Below are 17,802 nucleotides of genomic sequence, written 5' to 3'. Positions count from 1 at the left end.
CTATATAATTTGGAATTCTTCTGTAGGAAGATTGTAGCTTCTTTTGCATTCATATATTTCTTATTTTCTTTTTCTTTAAGATTTATTTATTTATTCGAAAGAGAAAGAGAAAGAGAGAGCCCGAGTGGGAGGAGTAGAGGGAGAGGGAGAAAATCTCAAGCAGACTCCTAGCTGATGCCTGATGCTCAAACTCACAATGCCCAGATCACAACCTGGGCCAAAACCAGGAGCTGGACACCCAACTGAATGCATTACCCATGAGCCCTTGTTTTTTATCTTTCTGAGATGGGACAAAAGTAGAAGACTAAAATTCATTTGAAATCTGGGAAAGGAGAAAAGCTTTGGATCCGTACTTAAGGTTCCTTTTTTCTTCCATGGTTCTCGGCTGATTCCTGATGGCTTTAATTCTGTCTCTAGATGTCATTGGTATCAGAGATGCAATTAACTTTTGTCCTATGGAGGAAAATAAATGGAATTTAATTTTGTTTCCTTTCACAGAATATCAACATGGCTCTGGGGCACCTGGGTGGCTGTCATTAAGCATCTGCCTTGGGCTCAGGTCATGATCCCAGGGTCCTGGAATCGAGCCCAACACTGGACTCCCTGCTTGGTGGGAAGCCTGTTTCTCCTTCTTCCTCTGCTGCTCCCCTGCTATGTTTCCTTTCTCACTGTCTCTCTGTCAAATAAATAAATAAATAAAATCTTTTTTAAAAAATGGCACTGACCTTCAAGCTTTTTTAAAAATAGATTTTATTTATGGGAAAGAAAGAGACTAAGCACACAAGTTAGGGGAAGGGCAGAGAGAGAAGCAGACTCCCCACTGAGCCAGGAGCAGGACATGGGGCTTGATCAGGGGACTCCAGGATCATGACCGGGCTGAAGGCAGATGCTTAACTAAATGAGCCAGCGAAGTACCCCTCAGCATGTTTTTATAAGAGCACAGGAGAGAATAATTATATGGACTCAGTGATCCCCAAGCCACAAGTGAAAATAAGACAACGTGGTTTGCTTGGCTTTTTTTTTAAGCTGGGCATGGAGCCCAATGCAGGGCTTCAACTCACAACCCCAAGATCAAGACCTGAGCTGAGATCAAGAGTCAGATGCTTAACCGACTAAGCCACTCAGGCACCCCAAGGTAGTGATTTTTTAACCTCAAAGCCAAAGCAAATGATAATGTTTGTACCCAATTCCAACTTGATATTTTTTCTTTTTTCTGACAGGAAGCATTCAGCGAAGGCACAAACCCCTGCCTGTCTGGTCAAGCTCACTCTCCTCCCCTAATTGAATGTCTAAACCACTTTCTCTTGACCCCCACACTCCAGGCCCAGGCACCTTCTTTATATTTCTTGACTGTTGTCATATGCTCTTCCAACCCCAGGAATGACTTCCCCATCTTCTCCCAATAACTCATCTACACATCTTCACTCAGCATGGCAGATACTATGGGTCACCTACCCCAGTAACTTCTCCTTTTTAATAGAATCCTGATTTTGTTTAGGAATCTACCCCCTCCTTCTCAAGGCCCTGAGCTTCTGCAGGGTGGGACCCATCTTCAGACACAGGGGGTGAGCCCCATGAGTCTAAGTTGAACCTTGCAGGTGACTGATTTAAGCATGAGCAGGTGACAAGATGTCGGCCAATGTTCTGTGATGGGTGATCTGTTGAGGAGTTTCTTGGAAAAGGTTTCTTCTTTCTCAAAAATGAAAAACTAAAAAAGCCACACAAAAACTCCAAGAAAAAGACAGATCCTTCTTGCTCTGGATGTTGTTGTGGCCACATGTGAAGCCTGGAATGGCAGCCACCATCTTGTAATGATGAGGAAGCTAGTTGGAGGGCTGACAGGGCAACAACAGAGGGAGCAGGGTGGCTCCCTGGTAGAGTTATTGAGCTGACCTCTCCATTTGACCTAGTTGAGGTGAAAAGGAAATCCCCAAAAGAGGGCCACCAACTCACTCTGCTGAAGACAAGAAATTTGTGTCTCTCCTGAGAGGGAAGGGCAGCTAAACAGAGAGGAAGAAAGGACAAGGAGGAGGAGGAAGAACAGGGAGATGTGGGGAGTCAGTAGCATGAGAGGAGACACCCCAATTTTCTTTTTTTTTTTTTAAAGATTTTATTTATTTGACAGACAGAGATCACAAGCAGGCAGAGAGGCAGGCAGAGAGAGAGGAGGAAGCAGGCTCCCCGCTGAGCAGAGAGCCCGATGCGGGGCTCGATCCCAGGACCCTGGGACCATGACCCGAGCCGAAGGCAGAGGCTTTAACCCACTGAGCCACCCAGGCGCCCCCCCCAATTTTCAATAAATGGCCTAACCCCACAAAATGCTTTAGTGTGAATGGATTTTTTTTTTCCTTCCTAGAAATCACTGAGAGAGGCTGGACTTTATGTCTGGAGTATGATGGGCTGGAACAGAAACAGCAGCCAAGAAACCAGTGTTTGGCCCCAAGAACAGGAAGGCAGGGAGGTAGTTTCAGTTAAGACCTGGTTTCATGGCGGACGTGGCAATAAAGGCCATCCTATGTTGCCATCCAGAATGAGGGTTGGAACTAGACCAAAGCAAGACAGTGGTTGAAGTGTCAGGCTTGGGAACCAGGCAGACCTGCATTTGAGCCCTGGTTCTGCCAGGTCATTTAACTTACTCATCAAGCAAAGGGAAGTCACAAATGTGCCTACCTCTCAAAGTGTGGGGAATAAGTCAAACTGAATTCAAAGGATAACAAAGAGGACGTGTTTGCCTGAGTCCTGGGCACAGAGAGTAAACTTGATCCAGGTAAATTCCTTTCTAGGAGTTAGATGCTCCCAAAGTGACCCCTTCCTGAGTCTGTCGCATCCTTAGATCATCTACCAACTTCAACCTACTTGATGTCTTAAAACTAAATAATCCTGTAGACAATTTGGAAGCCTTCCTTGTTCTCTTCCTAACTCCTTTCTCCCAGGGTCTCACTACCTTGGATGTTTTCATGTGAAGTACAAGGCGTGTCTATGCCCACACTTCCTGAGCTATGAAGTGTCTGAGAAAATGACTCATTCAAAGATGTTGAAAACCGCAACAACTGCTTGCTCTTTTTGTCATGTGGACTGCTGAAACTCTGAGAGTCTGTCACATCAGTGTCAGAAATGGATGAGACCATGCCGAAGCTTGAGTTCACCAGCGTCTTTTCTGGAACAACCCCAGATGGAACATTCTCAACCTCGACGATGATTTCGTTCACTTGGTCATCAGACAGCATCTCTTGTCTCCTCCCAGCCTTGTTCTCCACCGGAGTACCCTTCCAAAGACCTCATAGAGCAGTCACACTGGCATTGTTGGGAGCCACCAGGAAAACTGATGACAATCACAGAGGGAGGCCCCATTCACATTTTTTAAAAGACCAGGATGAGATTGCCAAAACCAACCCTATACAAATCACAACAGAACTCCCCACGTCAGACACCAGAGGAGTCTCCTCATGAAGAGAAGTGTTTTTCTGTGGGGACCTCTGTCTTGGTAGCTAGGTAAGAAACTGGAAACAGAATCCTTCATTAAAGACAATAGGGTTCTAGAAACAGAAGGCAGAGATTCTTCTAAATGACTCATAATCAAAGGGCAAGATTTTCCTTTTAATTTGGTGCCTCTGGCCTAAAACTTATATTTATAATTTTACATGCGTATCTAAACCCAGATAGGTTTATAGTCATATAATTATCATCTCCTGACTGCCTTGGGTAGCCTACCCTGCCACTTGTCTCTACCCCCATATCCACTCTTCATTTTTCTTATACCCCCAGAAGATTCCTTTCCTGTGTAGGCACTGGCCTCAGCTAAAATTCTCCTAGCTTCCTTTGTGGCTAAAGATGGACCTGTAACCCCACCATTCTGGTCAATGAGACACAGAGCTTCGGAATGCTTCCAGAATGACAGTCTGCCTGGTTCCCCTTTGTGCTGTTCACCATTTCTCCTTCTTCCTCACCAGAGGCTGCCATTTTGAAAACAAGAGGACACACATTCAGCTGCGAAGGATGGTGGAGAAAGAAGGTAAGAAGGAGCTCAGTCCCGATAGCATCTTGGGCAGAGCTGCCATACGAACACCATCACACTCCTTGTTACATGAGACAAATAAATCCCTTTATCGCAAAGCCATCCTATTTCAGTGCCAGGCACCTGAGCACAATTCCCACCCAACAGACCTGATTTAGAAATCACCTCAGCCATGTCATTTATTTAATAGTTGGGGAAACTGAGGCACACAAAAATTATCTGACCTCGATTCTTATCACACTCTCACTAAATGGCAGGATTGGATGAGGGCGCTCCTCCTCCCCACCAGTGATAATTAACAGTAACAATATCTGCCATTACTACAGGCCAAGTACTTTAGAGTATATAACTTAATTTTCATAATCACCCTATGCAGTATGTACAACAATAAACCCCATTTTGCAGCGAAGAAAACTGAGGCCCAAAAAGGTTATTTGCCTAAGTCGTAAAACCAGCAAGTAGCAGAGCTGAGAGTCAAACCCAGGTCTGTCTGGACCCAAAGCAGGGTCTCTTAATCACTTCACCCCGGCCCCTTCCTGTAACAAGATGTTGATGTATCATTTATTCATTCATAAATAAATGAATATTTATGAGTACCTGCCATGTGCCAGGTGCTTCATAGGTATATAGCATAATCCATGCAAATCCATCCATTTTATCAGGAGGCTGTCCACCAGCTAATTGTATGTGGTTTGAGAATCCAAACCAAAGCAAAGCAAAATGGTGAAGAAAACCAGATTCATCTCTGGCTCCTATATTTCTTTAATCTTCTCTGCCTTCTGGGACTCTCATTTTACCAACCTCAGACTGTCTAGATAGAGCAGTCCAATGAAGTAAAAAGCCATTTCCTTTCCTCAATAGTTAAAACCATTTTCTGCTCTAGTGGGAACCAAAGAGAGAATGTGATCATTTATACCTCCCTGGTTTTCCCTCCCACGTAGGAATACCCAACCCTTGTAGAAGATATACCTCTCTTTGAGAAGGCTCTTAAAGAATGATGCTAGGGACACCTGGGTGGTTGAGTGAGTTAAGCCTCCAACTCTTGATTTCAGCCCAGCTCATGATCTCAGGGTCCGGGGATAAAGGTCCGTGTCGGGCTCTGTGCTCAGTGCTGAGTCTGCTTGAGATTCTCTCTCTCTCACACTGCCCCTCTTCCTCCTCTCTCTCTCTCAAATAAATAAATAAAACTTAAAAAAAAAAAGAATGAGGCAAAAGGCTGTCATATCGGCTACAATTGCAGAAGGTGAGACATGGTTTTAGGTCATGAGGCCCCTCGTTCGCACTATTGTATAGAGGATCCCATCAGTGGGTTTAGTTCTTATTGTTCATATATTTGCCTCCAAGTTTCAGCATTCCCTGGCCTCTCTCCTCTTTGGCTTCCTTTTTATCTCTCCGTCTCTACCTCTGATCAGACCTTCATCCCCACACACAGTGATCCTTACAGAGCCTCCTAACTGATTTCACAGCGTTCTTTCTCTGGTCCTACCATTCCTAGATCCCAGCATCATAATAATTCTATGATTATTCAGAAAATTCTGATTAATGCAGACTCAGAGGCCTTTGTTCCTGTAACTCTTTCACAAATTAATTCAACAAATATCTCTGAACACCTACTATGTCCCAAGCTCTGTATGAGGTCCTGCAAGGTAACTCTACCTTCAGCTCTTTGCTTCCCCCTGTCCTTCCCACCACACAAGCCAGTACATTTCACCTTGGGCCCACGTGAGCTGGGTTTCTGTCACATGAAACCAGAAGAGTCTGATGAAGACACCTTGATATCCAGGAGAGAAAAAACTCTGTATATCTAAAAGACACCCCTGGTATGGTAAATTAAGCAAGTACTGCTTCAGTTACCACACTGGAGGTCAAAAGGAAATAGTGATGTCTGTATTGTCTTGAACACATTCCTCTCTAGAGCTGATTTTTTTTTTAAATACCATCTATTTAAGCCTTACCTTGGGGTGACTTATGCCAGTAGCTTCCAAACAATGGTGGGTTTCCATAAACTGGGTGGGGGCTACTTTCACTCACATAAGCAGGGTTCACTGGAAACGAAGAGGCAGGAGACATCACCAATTAATCCCACCGTACTAGACATTACTGCACACATAATGGTCAGTAAGACCTCACCCTTGACCTCAAGGTCCTAAGAGACTGATGACTGGGTGCCTGGGTGGAAAACAGGACATAAATATGGAAACAATGCAATTAAGTACAAACAGCTTCAATCAATGGTTTTCATTTTAGTATAAGCCATGGTTAAAAATAATTGTAACAAGGGAATACTACTCAGCCATAAAAAGAATGAAATCTTGCCATTTGCAATGACATGGATGGAGCTAGAGGATATAAAGCTAAGTGAAATAAGTCAGTTAGAGAAAGATAAATACCATGTGATCTCACTCATATATGGAATTTAAGAAACAAAATAAATGAGCAAAGGAAAATAAGAGAGAGAGAGACAAACTTAGAAACAGACCCTTAACAATAGAGAACACACTGATGGTTACCAGAGGGGAGATGGATGGGGGAATGGGTGAAACAGGTGATGGGAATTAAGAGTATATTTATCAAAAAAAAAAAAAAAAAAGTATATTTATCACAATGAGCACTGAGTAATGTATGGAATTGCTAAATCACTGTAAGGTACCCCTGAAACTAATATAACACTATAATTCCAGAGTATTAACTATACTGGAATTAATATTTAAAACTTGATAAAAATTTAAAAATTATTACACTAAGATCCAGAATATACCTACACATATATAACTGAAAGACAAGTTTCACTAACAATACTTTGCTTGACTACATAAAAGGATCTCTGATATATTCTTATTCTACTCCATTCCTTTTTTTTTTTTTTTTTAAAGTACACTCCATGCCCAGCAGCACAATGCAGGACTTGAACTCAAAACCCTGAGACCAAGATCTGAGCTAAAATCAAGAATTGGTCGCTTAACCGACTGAGCCACCCAGGCGCCCCCATTCCATTCTTTTCGATCTCATTTTTCAGAATTAATTTCACAACTTGTTAATGAGCTACAACTCGAATTTGGAAAATACTTATCTAGGGGGTTGAGCAGAGAACATTTAGGGCACTGAAACTATTCTGTATGATAGCATAAGGGTGATACATATTATTACACATTTGTTTGAACTCACAGAATTTATAGCACCAAGAGTGAGCTCTGATGTAAACTACAGACTCAAGATGAAATGATGTGTCCATGTAGGTCCATCAATTGTACAACGTGTGTCATTCTGGTGGCAGATGTTGATAATGGGAAAGTCTCTGCTGTGTGAGGAAGGGAGTTGTGTAGGAAATCTCTGTACCTTCCTCTCCAATTTTACTATGAACCTAAAACTGTTCAAAAAAAAAAATTAAGGGGCGCCTGGGTGGCTCAGTGGGTTAAGCCACTGCCTTCGGCTCAGGTCATGATCTCAGAGTCCTGGGACCGAGCCCCGCATCGGGCTCTCTTCTCAGCAGGGAGCCTGCTTCCTCCTCTCTCTGCCTGCCTCTCTGCCTGCTTGTGATCTCTCTGTCAAATAAATAAATAAAATCTTTAAAAAAAAAAAATTAAAACAGGGGCGCCTGGGTGGCTCAGGGGGTTAAGCCGCTGCCTTCGGCTCGGGTCATGATCCCAGGGTCCTGGGATCGAGCCCCACGTCGGGCTCTCTGCACAGCGGGGAGCCTGCTTCCCTTCCTCTCTCTCTGCCTGCCTCTCTGCCTACTTGTGATCTCTCTGTCAAATAAACAAATAAAATCTTTAAAAAAAAATTAAAACAAAAAAAATGAAGCAAAGGAAAAACTTGTCTAGATGATCACAGGAGTTCCTTCTATTTCTAACATGTTATGGTAATGCATGCATAAATTTGAAAGATGGCATGATTTTCCTAGGGACAGAGTCTATTCTTAGCATCTACCCAACAGTGTTATATTTCAGTATATTTTTATTCCACCCACAGTAAACATTAAAAGCTAAACTCCGCAACTGAGAAAATGGAACGCAGTTTGATGTGAACCATGCACGAAATTACATTGCAAGAAGTTCTGAACGTCTTGCTGGGAATCAGTTCCTAACTTTGCTACTGGCTGATGCCCTCTGGCATGTTACCTAATCTCTCTGAGCTAGGATACTGTAGTCTCTAAAACAGGAGAAATGATGAGAACTTCACGTAGCATTGTAGAGGGAATCTCATCAGTTAACACAGGCAAAGTGCTTAAAGTAATCCTGGAACACAGTAACCTATGGATATATACTAACTATTGTGGTAGATCAATTATTATTCAGCATACGTCATACCCCCATTTCCTGAAACCTCACCTGAAGTCGGGTTTGGTCATGTGACTTTTATCAATGGAACATGGCATAAGTGACAATATGCCAGGTCCATGTCAAAACCTTAGACACGGGATGCCTGGGTCGCTCAGTTGGTTGGACAACTGCCTTCGGCTCAGGTCATGATCCTGGAGTCCCGGGATCGAGTCCCGCATCAGGCTCCCAGCTCCATGGGGAGTCTGCTTCTCTCTCTGACCTTCTCCTCACTCATGCTCTCTCTCACTGTCTCTCTCTCAAATAAATAAATAAAATCTTTAAAAAAAAAAAAAAAAAACCTTAGACACATGGTGTGTTTTTACTTGTCACTTTGAGTACTTTGGGCTTATACCATGGAACAACAATGCCACCAAGTGGCTCCCTTGTGGTTCAAGAAGGACACTAGGCTCTAGACACTGGACCCATGACCTGGGGTCAAGAAGAGCCACATCCAGCCTAGTTCCATCAAACTCCCAAGCAAACCTGCACATGTGTGAGTGAGAAATAAATCCTTCTTTATTGTACAACACTGGGTTCTTGCATCTGTTTGTTATGCAGCATTACTGTGGCAATAGCTAACTGATACATCCTTACCAATGTTGTGGCTATTAATTCATTAAGCACTACTCAAGCACCTGCTGTGGCCAGGTACTGTGACACTAGGAAAATTACCTAGAGCTTTAAAGAATACATGGATGAAGATGGGCTCTTAAGGAGAACACTGTCTATAATGATGGCATAGTACTGGATAAGTGATTGCCAAGGGCTACAACCCCAGTCCTACAAAGGAGTCCAGAAAAGGAAGTCATACTCAACTACTTTTTTTTTTTTTTTTTAGCATAAGTAGTCAGGGGCACCCGGGTGGCTCAGTTGGTTAAGCATTTGCCTTTGGCTCAGGTTGTGATCCCAGGGCCCTGGGATGGAGCCCCACTGCTCCTTGCTCAGTGGGGATTCTACTTCTCCTTGCTCCTTCTCCCCTCCCCCAACTCATGTTCTCTCCTGCATACTCTGCTCTCTCTCTCTCATATAAATTTTAAAATCTTCTAAAAAATAAATAAAGTGTAAGTGGTCAGGAATCTTTTGCCCTGATCCTACCCAGCAATAATACAGGATAAGTAAGAGCCAGGCTTTGGGTCAGAGAGACTGGAGCCTTCAATTTACAAGAGTGAGGTGATCTTGGACACAGTGCCTCTGAGCCTCAGTTTTCCCGTCTATAAACAGGAAAATTAGTAGCGGCTGTATGAAAGGTGGTTGTTCAGATTTGAACAAGACAATAAAAGTAAAGTGCTTGGCTGAATCTCCAGGGGATAGGAAACACTCAGAATCTGCTTGGCATTATTAGCTCCACTTGCACTGGGGTAAGGCTATGTTTCTCAATCTTTTTTTCATTACTGGCCCCCTAAGAAGTCTTTTTAGATATTTCTTCCCCATTACCTTCTCCTATGAAATTTTTTTTTTCCTCCTATGAAATTTTAATACTACAGATATACTGTGTGTCTGCTTATATATGTGTATTGGTGCTTTACATATTAAAAGAGGAAGACTGGGGCACCTGGGTGGCTCAGTGGGTTAAGCCTCTGCCTTCGGCTCAGGTCATGATCTCAGGGTCCTGGGATTGAGCCCCTGCATCACTCAGCAGGGAGCCTGCATCCCCCTCTCTCTCTGCCTGCCTCTTTGCCTACTTGTGATCTCTCTCTCTCTGTCAAATAAATAAATAAAAATCTTTTAAAAAAAAAAAGTTGGAAGAATTTTCTGGTCTTTCAAGAAAAAATTTTACCAGGGCACCTGGGTGGCTCAATTGGTTGAGTGTCCAACTCTTGGTTTGGACTCAAGTCACGATCTCAGGATCTGAGGATCAAGCCTGTGTCAAGCTCTGTGCTCACGTAGACTCCCTTCTGAGCACACTCAAGTGTGCACTCTCTCTCTCAAATAAATAAATAAATCTTTAAAAAAAAAAAGAGTAAATTTTACACCCTTGTGATTTATGCTGCCTCCCATTGAGAATGCATGACGTAAAGTTTTGGAGGAGCCCAAATGAACATTTTCTATGCAAATGTGTACTAGTCAGTGTTTTCCACCAGTGTATGACAATGTATCCCATCCCCTCCTCTCCATCTGCTTCAAACTCCTCCCCATCCACCCTCTCAGGCATAAGGAATCCTCCATTTACACCAACCAGCACTTGGGTCCCTCATTCCGTTCTCGGTTGAACACTCCTCTTCCCTGGACCCACTGGCTCTATATTTCTATACTATTGATTCTCGTATAATGAAATGGCTCCCTTTACTCAAAAGCAAGTCCCTATTCCCTGCTGGAGGATAAGAACTTTAGCATGTCTTTTGCCTCGCAGAGCAGAACTTCTACACACAGCAGATTCTGAGGACAACATGTTTGTTCACATATGAAGAGTCTACTTGCTATTTTTCTTTTTTCAGTCTTGACATGCTGGTGTCACCCACCCTTATGCTTTAAGTAACATGAGGACAGAGCTCCCTCTTACTCACTTTGCCCCCCAGTAGCTTCTGAATACTCACATGCTGACTGTCTGAACAGCACAGCCTGAATCCAGCCCACAAGTGATTTTGTTTGCCTAGTTCAGTGTTTTAATTTTTTTTCTTTATTTTTGAGCATGTAAAAATCAGGAGGTTTTAGAAAAATCTGAGGATTTGGCCATACTGAGCCCACATTCCCCCATAACCCCAATGGGCCAAATCTGAACATCAGTCACCTCACGTGGGCATAGCATATGCACACTCATTTTTTCATAATCCCTAGCCAGGCCACTTTGACAAGTGATGATACTGCTGTCTTTCTAGTCCCTCAATGTCCAAACTCTGTACAGTGGACATTTGAATGGGAAGGGATAAACCAATTCTCTTCCTAGAACTTTTAAATAACCGCTCCCCTAAAAGCCCACCGATACGACTTCCTTCCCAGGAAATGATCTTCATCTTAACAAATGCTTACCATAACCATCACCAGGAGCCCTTGGCACAGAGCTGTCATATGGATTTGCCATGGATTTCATTGCAATGCTTTCAGGATAATCCTCATTCTCTCTCCCAAGGATGCCCAAGGGGCCATCACCCCCCTGACGAAATGAGGGCCGGATTGAAGATGTTCTGCTGAGCACCCTGAAATCCCAAAATGATGGATTAAGATTCACCCAGGAGCATAGTAAGGACAGTCATCCATTCATCTTTCATCCATCCATGGATCCATTCATTCCTTCCACATACGCTGACTGAATGCCAACTATGTGTTAGGCAAGGTCTAGGGGGTGAGAACACAAAGATTAAAAACACCAGGTCTCGGGCGCCTGGGTGGCTCAGTGGGTTAAGCCACTGCCTTCGGCTCAGTCATGATCTCAGGGTCCTGGGATCGAGTCCCGCATCGGGTTCTCTGCTCGGCAGAGATCCTGCTTCCCTCTCTCTCTCTCTGCCTGCCTCTCCATCTACTTGTGATCTCTCTCTGTCAAATAAATAAATAAAAATCTTAAAAAAAAAAAAAAAAACACCAGGTCTCTACCCTCAAGAAACTCTCAGTCCAGTCTGGCAGAGCTTCTGAGACACATTTAAGCAATTATAATAAAGCAGTAACTAGTGAATACCTAAAGACAGGCCCAGGGAGTTCAGAAAAAAGAGAAAAGAACTCTAGCAAGCAGTTTGGAGGGAAATCTACATGGAAAAGAAACATCACAGATGGGATTTGAAGGATAAATTCTTATATAAAGATTTAGGAGGAAAGCATTCCAAGGATAAAGAACAGCATCAATGAAGGTGTGAGCCCGTAAAAAGAAGTGATGAATATATAAAGGGAATACTTCAAAAATCAATTAACCTGGAGCAATGGTCTCAATTTTAGGTACATGCCAATTCCCAGTCCCTGCCCCCAGACAATGGCATCAGAAGCTCTGAGAGTTGGGTCCAGGCAGCTGTATTATTTTTAAAGTTTCCCAGGTAATCAGGTGATTCTAAGGCTCAGTCCGGGTCAAGAACCACTGTATTAGAGGTCGGGAGGGGATATGGGTAGTAAGGAGATGGGAGGAAGTCAGTCAGGTAGGTCTTTGGAAGCACTTTACATTAGACCAGTGCATTCTCTTTCTCAAACATTTTCATGAGGCTCCTGGGTGGCTCAGTGGGTTAAGCCTCTGCCTTTGGTTCAGGTCATGATCTCAGGGTCCTGGGATTGAACCCCATATTGGGCTCTGTGCTCAGCAGAGAGTATGCTTCCCCCTCTCTCTGCCTGCCTCTCTGTCTACTTGTGATCTCTGTCAAATAAATAAATAAAATCTTTTTTAAAACTTTAAAAAAATAACATTTTCATAAGCAAAGCAGTGTGGCCTTTTTTCCAAAGGTTATGGAGAACCATGGAAGATCAGAAACAAAGGAGTGAGAGAATCAAAGATATATCTTGAAATGATGAATCAGGCAGTGGGGGATAAGACCAAGGAGGCCACTTTGATCTGGTTCTGTTAATCCTCCTACTTAGATTCTGAAGACATTTGACCCTACTGCACACCCAAATCTCACATCCTTCCTTATTCCTCAAGATAAATACAAGCCAGTACCTTTTGTTGAATTTATAAATATCACTAGTAGAACAGGTACATGCCAAATGAGATTCATATTGGTTAAATTTTCATAGGGTATAATTTTTTATAGATTAAAAAAAACCTGACTAAAGAATCACATCTTATTGGCAACAGGAACATCAAAAACTTAACCCAGAAAAAAATCAGACTTGGTAGAACTACATCATCCAAACTAACACTGTCAATGTCCAGTACTGTCCTTAGTAAAATCTGTCAATGACCAAAGATTGCTGGAAGACTAAAAAGATCTTTGACAAAATTTAGATCTATAAAATTTGAACTAGGAAACATTGGACTTAGTTTTTTAGAATGAACTTAAAGGAATACCAACAATGTGGGTAACTATGACTCATAAAATTTGATGAATATAACAACAAGGTAGAAGATTATTAAACGAATTCTGCCATAAACATGAAAAGTGATCAATTCAGATGACGACAATTACAGTAAAATTAAAATGAAAGTGGAAAAAATCGGGGCACCTGGGTGGCTGAGTGGGTTAAAGCCTCTGCCTTCGGCTCAGGTCATGATCCCAGGGTCCTGGGATCGAGTCCCACATCGGGCTCTCTGCTCAGCAGGGAGCCTGCTTCCCTTCCTCTCTCTGCCTGCCTCTCTGCCTACTTGTGATCTCTGTCAAATAAATAAGTAAAATCTTTTTTTTTTAAAAAAAGTGGAAAAAATCAGGACTGTTACAAACACCTTGAATTTTAAAAAAAAATTGAGGCATTAAATTGAGTTCATGGACTTAGACCTTCAAAGGAATTTCTTGGTTAAAAATGAATTCCTGTGGATATAATTCTGGTTATAATTCTGGTTTGGGTTCATAACTATCAAGTATTAACCCTAACTTTATTGGCAAAGTATCAGGGTCAAAACAGTGGGAATCTAAATGTCTTGTATGGATTATAGGAATAGGCGGAAGACTGCAGAGGTTGCTATCCAAGCAAGAGATGATGAAAGATTCTATTCAGGTAAGAGCTTGAAAGCTCAGGCTGAAAGTTCATGGCCCAGGTAAGGTCTACAGATAGGTATGAAAGTTTCCTACAACTTCAGGTCACAGAAACCATCTTACATGTCCCTAACCCCAACAACACCAATCAGGTTCCACTGGCTTGATGATCTAGCATTCAGCCCCCACCCCAATGGAGGGAGATGCTTGCACTTACTCTCTGGTTATTTCTGAAGTCTCAGGAGAGCCATAACCATGATCATCCTCAGCAACTGGGTAATCAGGCTTCCCCCAAAAGTCTGGAGTGTTCTGATAGTCCTCAGCATTGGGATAGTCTGGTTCCCCAAAAAAGTTTGGAGGGTTAAGTTGATTCTCAGCTCCTGGATAGTCAGGCTCTCCCAGAGTGTCTATGTATGGATTGATTCTGGAGCCAGCATATTCTGGATTCCTTCTGGAACTGAGATGGTTGGAATTTTCTCTGAAGCCAGAACGGTTAGAGTTTCCCTGAGCTCCAGGGTAGTCTGGTTCTCCGAAAGAGTCAAGATAATCAGGATTTGTTCTGGAGCCTGCATAGTTTCCACTCCTTCTGGAACCTGCAAAGTCAGAATTCTGCTGGGATTCAGAGTAGTCTGGCTCTCTGGATGAGCCTGGATTGTATGGTTTTCTCCAAGATCCAATATAATCTGGCTCTGACAAAGATGTGTGATAATCTGAACTTCTTCTTGAGCCAGAAGAAAATGGATTGCTTCTGGTGCCAGACTGGTCTGGATTACTCTGAGATCCTGGATAATCTGGTTCTGCTAGAGACTCGGGATAGTCTGGACTTGTTCTGTAGTCTGTAGAGTATGGGTTGCTTCTGGTGCTAGGGTAGCATGAGTTGTTTGGAGAATATGAAGAATCTGGATAATCCTGAGTTTTCAAATGTCCCCATGTACGGTTCCGAGATCGTGAATAGTCAGGGTAATCTGGATCTTCCTCATACCCTTTATTACTGTAGTAGGCAGACATATTGGCACAGATTCCTCACCCTGGAGTGTTAAAATGTTCTTGCATTTGAGTTACTCAGGGATCTTTTTCTTTTTTTTAATCTGAAAAGCAAAAGGAAGTAAAAGTTCAGATTTTTTTTTTCTTCCCTGCCAAGATCGCTGGTTATCTTCCACTATCCATTCTCCTTTCTTTCACAGTTGAGTACACAGCTGCCCAGAATCAGGACTATGTTTCCTAGTCTCTTATACACCAAGATGTGACCAGAAGAGTGGACAATGGGATGTGAGCAGAAGCAATAAATATAACTACCAGGTTTGTGCTGTTTACGACAAGGGGCAATTCTCCTTTTCTCAGTCTTCTTATTTACCTCCTGTGGGCTAGAATGTGGAAATGATAGTGTGGCATCTTGGGTCACGGATACAAAAGCGGTACCCACCCTAGGGATCATAGCACAACAGATGGAAGAAGCCTGGTTGCTGATGACATCACAGATCAGTGCCAGCATATCAGCTTGGGCTTTATGTAAAAAAAAAAAAAAAAAAAGGAAAGAAAAGAAAAAGAAAAAGAAACTTTATCTTACATAAACTACTGTTTTGAGGGGTCTCTGATACATGTAGCCAAACTTAGATCTTAGAATCACTATATTCCTTTGGTTGTAGGGGGAGCAAAACAATAAACCAAAAGACTGGAAGAAACAAGGACTTTTTAAGCACTTTGAATGCACTTGTGGTTGTAGGACTGATTAAAGCATTAATATGAATGCACAAAGGAAGAACAGTTACTGGTAACTGGGTAACTGGTAACTGAGGAATTGGGTAAGAAGACAATTGCTACCACCCTTTCCAGTTTGTAAATATGATTTTGTGAGTTCTTTGAGCTCTAGTCTATAGACATTGTATACTTCCCAAATCAGAAATAGTTGGATTTAAATTTTGAAGTGCACTAGATATATGTTGCTTTTACTAGTTTATTACTCGTTTTCCCTTCTTTTGGCTTCAATGCCTTGATTTTCTTGGGGGCATCTGCCCCCCCATTCCTCACTTCAAGAACAGTCACATGATGCAGGCCTAGTCAATCAGTGTCCACCATGCCCCTGGCCACAGGGTTTGGTTCAGGAATGGGCACATAACCCAGACTGGTCCTCCAGGGCCTTGACTGGATTAACTGGGAAAGAAGCACTTGCTTGTCACTAGGTTGCCATGGTGATGGAAGGTGAGCCTGGAAATGCTGGTATAGTATCCATAGAAACAGAGAAGAAAAAAAGAAGGGGAGAAAATGTAAAGGAAAAACCAACAGGATTTGTGGACTGACTGGATATGGGAAGGGTGAAAGGTAAGGAAATCAAAAGACAAAAATATCTCCACAGTTTCAAGCCAGTGTGATTAGTTAGATAAAGTGTTGATGTCACTGAAAGCAGGAAGTAGACCATTTTTAAAGTTCAGCCAATGTTGACAAGTTTATCTCTATGCAAACCAAAAGGGTTAGACTCTTTGTTGAGTAATCAGAGCTGAAGAATTAACCTTCTACCATTAACTGTAGTCTTAGAATGTTCCTTTGCCAACTCAATTCCAGATTCCTCAACACAGTGGAAGTCGATTGCTTATTATTTTGTCCCTGCCCAGCATCCATTTCTCTCTTTTATGACAACACTTTCTCTTGAGTAATACCTCTTCCCCGTCTCAATCCACATGGGTCACATTTGGACAGACGTATGACTCAAGTAAAATTCTCTTCTTTCTAGCCACAGTGATTGGGTCAGGGTACAGAACCCAGTCAGAACCAGTGAGATTCAATTACAGAGTTTTGTCAGAAATGTTGGGAAGAGAGACGCTCTCTTTTGTGGCTGGACTTTGGGTTAGGAAGTTATAAGACTGAAGCTGTCAGCGGTCACCAGTAGAAGACTGTCTGAGAGTGAAGTCAATGGGGAAGAGGTAAGAGCCACGAGATAAACCAAAAGATCAAATACTGACGACAGTGTTCAAGGACCTGAATCCAGCCATGCCTGAAGACAGCTGACCCCTGGACACCTGAATCATTATATTCCCTTTCGAAGTAAGTTAGTTTTAAGTTGGGTTTCTGTCATTTGATAATGAAAGAGAAGAATTCTGATGGATATATCCAGTTTTGCAAACAGAAACATCTACACACATGCACATGTACGCACATACACACACACGCACACGCACAGAAATATCTACACAAACTGAGTGTCACAAAGACTAAATGTTATGTGATAATGCAAATTATTTGCTTATATTTAAGACCACAAATTAACATATATATGATCTACGATTTCCGTGGCCTACCAAAACCCTAGCTATCACATCTAAAAAGCTAACTGATGCCTTCTAAATTCAAGAAAGTGAAATCTGGTACAACAATACCAACCTAAGAGAAATGAGTATGTCCACCAAGAGGTAAGAACAGCATTCACAGCAGCTTTTTTTCCATAGATGCCAGAAACTGGAAACAACCTAATGTCCTTCAACAGTAGAAGTCAATAAACAGTAGCATATTCATACAATGAAATACTACACAGATGTAACAAAGACTGACCATCTGCTACATGCAATGACATGGATACAGATCATGTCTGTAACAATGACCCCAAGAGCCAGATACAGAAGTGTACAGACTCCATAACATTTACCTGAAGTTCAGAACAGGCAAACGAGCAAATGGTGCTAGAAGTCAGAATAGTGATTACCTTGGGGAAGGGAGGAGATGGGAAATGACATGAGGGGGCATCTGGGTCCTGGAATGTTCCATATTTTGATCTGGGTGACAGTTACATGGGTATCTGTGTGCGTGTGTGTGTGTGTGGTGTATGTGTGTGAAAATTCATCAAATACACTTGAAAGTTGCATACATCTCTATAAATATATTTGTCTTTAATTTTTAAAAGAAAAATGAAAGGAAAAAAGACGTAAGCTAGAAG

The 17,802-nt window shown here is 42.3% G+C and overlaps 1 protein-coding gene across 8 annotated transcripts in view; it reads right to left on the bottom strand.

Moving 5' to 3' along the window:
- The window catches only part of TMC5 (transmembrane channel like 5), a 74,770-nt gene that overhangs the window by 35,751 nt on the left and 21,217 nt on the right, over positions 1–17,802 (bottom strand). For 7 of the 8 annotated variants that reach the window (XM_047713542.1, XM_047713544.1, XM_047713545.1 and 4 more), the window contains exons 2-5: positions 14,095–14,965; positions 11,302–11,468; positions 5,971–6,060; positions 354–453 (exon numbers count right to left, since the gene is read on the bottom strand). In XM_047713542.1, the coding sequence (XP_047569498.1) occupies positions 354–453; positions 5,971–6,060; positions 11,302–11,468; positions 14,095–14,885 (1,148 nt within the window). In that variant the 5' untranslated portion in view covers positions 14,886–14,965. Of the gene's footprint in view, positions 1–353; positions 454–2,944; positions 3,480–5,970; positions 6,061–11,301; positions 11,469–14,094; positions 14,966–17,802 lie in introns of those variants that run through there. The other variant, XM_047713546.1, reaches the window with a different exon arrangement.

Source organism: Lutra lutra, chromosome 18 (assembly GCF_902655055.1).
Source record: "Lutra lutra chromosome 18, mLutLut1.2, whole genome shotgun sequence".
Lineage (NCBI taxonomy): Eukaryota > Metazoa > Chordata > Mammalia > Carnivora > Mustelidae > Lutra > Lutra lutra.
The sequence above is the reverse complement of the archived record's forward strand: the minus strand, read 5'-3'. Positions and strand labels throughout refer to the sequence as shown.